At 63.7% G+C, this 488-nt stretch overlaps 1 protein-coding gene across 1 annotated transcript in view; it reads left to right on the top strand.

Annotated features, from left to right (window-relative positions):
• LOC120495831 (metastasis-associated protein MTA2-like) overlaps positions 1-439 on the top strand; it is a gene marked incomplete at both ends in the record, with an annotated part of 4956 nt that extends 4517 nt beyond the window's left edge. The window contains 2 exons of the mRNA XM_039695710.1: positions 182-240; positions 342-439. Of these exons, the coding sequence (XP_039551644.1) occupies positions 182-240; positions 342-439 (157 nt within the window). The remainder of the gene's footprint in view (positions 1-181; positions 241-341) is intronic.
• Between the last annotated feature and the right edge of the window lie 49 nt (positions 440-488).

The raw sequence follows: 488 nt of genomic DNA, 5'->3' as shown, positions 1-488 counted from the left end.
TTTGGGGGTCCCCCTCTTTGGGGTTTTGGGGTTTGGTTTGGGAATATCCTAAAAAATCCCCCCAAATTTGGGGGTTTTGGGGGGGCTCTGGGGGTTTTTGGGGGGCTCTGGGGTTTTGGGGGGCTGATCTGGGGGGTTTTGGGGGGCTCAGTGCCCCCTGTGACCCCCTCCCTGCTCGCAGAAGAGGCTGAAGGCAGCGGAGGCCGACAGCAAACTGAAGCAAGTCTACATCCCCACCTAGTGAGTGGGGGGCTCTGGGGACCCCCTGCCGGGTTTGGGGGGGCACAGGAGACCCCCCTGGGACCCCCCCAAAATCCTCTGACCCCCCACTCTTCCTGCAGTACCAAACCCAACCCCAACCAGATCATCTCGGTGGGCTCCAAACCCGGCGTCAACGGGGCCGGCTTCCAGAAGGGGCTGAGCTGCGAGAGCTGCCACAGTCAGTGGGGATGGGGGCTCCTGGGGGGGTCCTGGGGAGGTTTGGGGGG

This window comes from Passer montanus, unplaced genomic scaffold, assembly GCF_014805655.1.
Source record: "Passer montanus isolate IOZ18808 unplaced genomic scaffold, ASM1480565v1 scaffold927, whole genome shotgun sequence".
In the NCBI taxonomy this organism is placed as follows: Eukaryota; Metazoa; Chordata; class Aves; order Passeriformes; family Passeridae; genus Passer; species Passer montanus.
The sequence above is the reverse complement of the archived record's forward strand: the minus strand, read 5'-3'. Positions and strand labels throughout refer to the sequence as shown.